This window comes from Oncorhynchus kisutch, linkage group LG11, assembly GCF_002021735.2.
Source record: "Oncorhynchus kisutch isolate 150728-3 linkage group LG11, Okis_V2, whole genome shotgun sequence".
Lineage (NCBI taxonomy): Eukaryota > Metazoa > Chordata > Actinopteri > Salmoniformes > Salmonidae > Oncorhynchus > Oncorhynchus kisutch.
Window position 1 is genome coordinate 6,869,318 of NC_034184.2, and position 2,943 is coordinate 6,872,260.

Below are 2,943 nucleotides of genomic sequence, written 5' to 3' on the forward strand. Positions count from 1 at the left end.
CAATCGTATAGAACATTTGTGGGCAGAACTGAAAGTGTGCGAGCAGAGGCCTATAAACCTGACTCAGTTACACCAGCTCTGTCAGGAGGAATGAGCCAAAATTCACCCAACATATTCTGGGAAACTTGGGGAAGGCTACCCGAAACATTTGACCCAAGTTAAACAATTTAAAGGCAATGCTCCCAAATACTAATTGAGTGTATGTAAACTTCTGACCCACTGGGAATGTGATGAAAGAAATCAAATCTGAAATAAATCACTACTATTATTCTGACATTTCACATTCTTAAAATAAAGTGGTGATCCTAACGGACCTAAAATAGGGAATTATTACTAGGATTAAATGTCAGGAATAGTTTAAAACTGAGTTTAAATGTATTTGGCTAAGGTGCATGTAAACTTCTGACTTCAACTGTATGTCTGAGATTTAGCCTAGGAAACATTACACTGACCTTACATGAAGATGTAATTTGTTTTGTAAAAAAACTACATAATACCATTTTTACAACTCCGTCCTTTATCAACATAAATATTTCAATCTGATTGTGTTTCTTTGTCTCAGTTCAGTAGTTCCAATTCAAATCCCACACATTTTAAGGTCACTGTAGAATTAACATTATTGATTGGAGGTTGAATTAGTTCTATAGACAGTTTTGGGAGACATATGACACTGAATGGGGCAGTACCAATAATTCTATACAAGTGACAGACTACTTATTGGGAGAAAAGGAAGAATAGGGTCATGTTCATGTTGGGCACACTACAGATATATATATATTTTTTAAAGTGACCATTTCTTACAAAAAAAAAAGTCTACAACAACTACAAGTAGTCAATTTTCTTCCATTTAGTAAACACCACCCAGGTATCCTGAATTGGTAGGGCAATCGGGAGCAGTAGATATTTCCTCCTATTGACAAGCATGTGTAACAGTCCTCTTCTTGCGTTGTGTACAATCAATCATCGACACGAGCTCCAACTTGTAGCACCAGTCATGGAGCTTTATTCTGATAGAAACAGCACAAAATTGCATGTCATGCAATGCACAACTCACCATCCAACTCTGCATGTGACGCACTGTGCAAAATATACGACCCCCCCCCCCCCAGACACAGTAAGTTGCTAGCTAGTATTAGGTGGAATTCTCTACAACAAAATGCATAACAAATATGCAACAAAAAACGCTGTATCTTATGTGTGATGTTCCAATAACATTTACAAACAAATTGATATAAATTGTACATTTAAAACATCACTTGGGAGTATAAAAATCCCTTTTGACGTGCAGTGCTTTGCAACCAACAACTTACCGCTGGTTTGGTGCTTGTTCACTGTGACGATTCTAACTGGAACATCCCCCCTCGTACGCAAACCAGCCAATAAGATGCCATGTTGAGTAGGTGAAGGCAGGACAAATCTAAAACCAAAACCCATTGGCTTAACAATAAAGTAGCAAGGGGAATCACCAATATAACCCTGTTACACATGTTTAATCACAATGAAGACGCTTAAGTCAGCAACATAATTACATAACCTACAGATCCTGGGCAAAACAGGTCCAATGCTGCCTCTTTGAAAGTTGACAATGTCTAGCAGTGGAATAAGGTGTAGCTTCTGCATTAGTCCCTTCGACCATTCCAGTAAAGTAGATAGGATACCTGGCACACCACACAGTCCATCTGAGCTAAGTTTTCTGATTGCCATGTCAGTTGGCACCTGTCTTTGCCCCTCTTATCTTGGCCTCCTCATCCAGCTCATCCATGATCTTCTCCTGTTTCACTGAGTAAAACGTGTAGGCATCTAGGAGAAGCAAAGTCAAGTCAAATGTGCAGATTGAGGCAAGGGATGTGATGGCTGAAAAGCGATCTACAGTCGACCTTAGTTACTGTACATACGCACAAAGATGAATGTTTTCAACATCAGCATACATTTATGGCAGACGTGTTTTACACTCATCACCAGCTTTCACTGTAGCAGCCTACAATAAAGTGACAGAGCTATTTAATTAGTGAACCAGAAACTGGGCATTCGGGAAACGCTGAATATAGCGATTCGATTTTAAAGGATAATCGCTATATTCAACGTCTCCTGTACACCCCAATTTCTGTTTTTAAGGCCAATTAACTAACTCGCTTGCTACAATACAATGCAAACACGTCATGCTGCGCTTCACAATTACAACGTGCATGTCATTACATTTCTATAATGACTAGCCAGTTTCAATGTCCTACATGAATGTCCGGTTGACTAAACTATGGAAAACATTGCCATGGCTTGTTATATCATGCCGGATAGTGCCGTTATTTCGTACGTAACTAGCTAGTTCACCTTGTGTGACTGTTTGACAAGGATACAAATTCCCATTACAATGGCTCCGATACCAAGTCCTGTTGCAATATTACGGCCCCTCAGTTGCTGCGATTTCTTCTTCCATTGCGCGAGCTCCACTTGTCTGATAAAGTAGAACTCGTCCCTGGTAAGATCCTCTTTGTTTGGATCTATTCTCTTGGCAAAGGGGACTTCAGGATCCACCGTTGGTTTCTGGTCAGACATTTTTCCGACGACCAGACTGGTCTGCTTTTGCAACACTATAATAGGTCCCTCCGACGTTTCCGGGTTCGACGCAAAAAAGTTCCTGTTTCGAATGCGATTTCTGTATGTGTGTGTTGCAATTACCCCATCTTATGGGCAATATAAAGTACTGCCTTTTGTCATTTAAAAAATGATCATTTTCTTTCTATGTGTATCGAGAACAAGTAACGTTAGAAACAAGCTCAAGCTGTATGGCTAGTAACTACGTTAACTACGTAGAAAAGTTAGTCTTACTGGGGTCCAACGCATAACGAAAAATACATTACAGACAAAATACTTTACAATTTACATACATTTAAAAACATTAACGTGTAGTGTGTGTGCATCTATCAGTTACATGTCAGTACATGC

General features: G+C 39.4%; 1 protein-coding gene across 1 annotated transcript; it reads right to left on the bottom strand.

Moving 5' to 3' along the window:
• Positions 1-974: 974 nt before the first annotated feature.
• On the bottom strand, positions 975-2,618 carry LOC109900074 (cytochrome c oxidase assembly factor 3 homolog, mitochondrial-like). The gene is made up of 2 exons (XM_031835226.1): positions 2,355-2,618; positions 975-1,800 (listed from the first exon to the last, which is right to left on the bottom strand). Exons 1-2 carry the CDS (start codon positions 2,551-2,553, stop codon positions 1,706-1,708), a joined length of 294 nt encoding a protein of 97 aa, XP_031691086.1. The 5' UTR covers positions 2,554-2,618; the 3' UTR covers positions 975-1,705.
• Between the last annotated feature and the right edge of the window lie 325 nt (positions 2,619-2,943).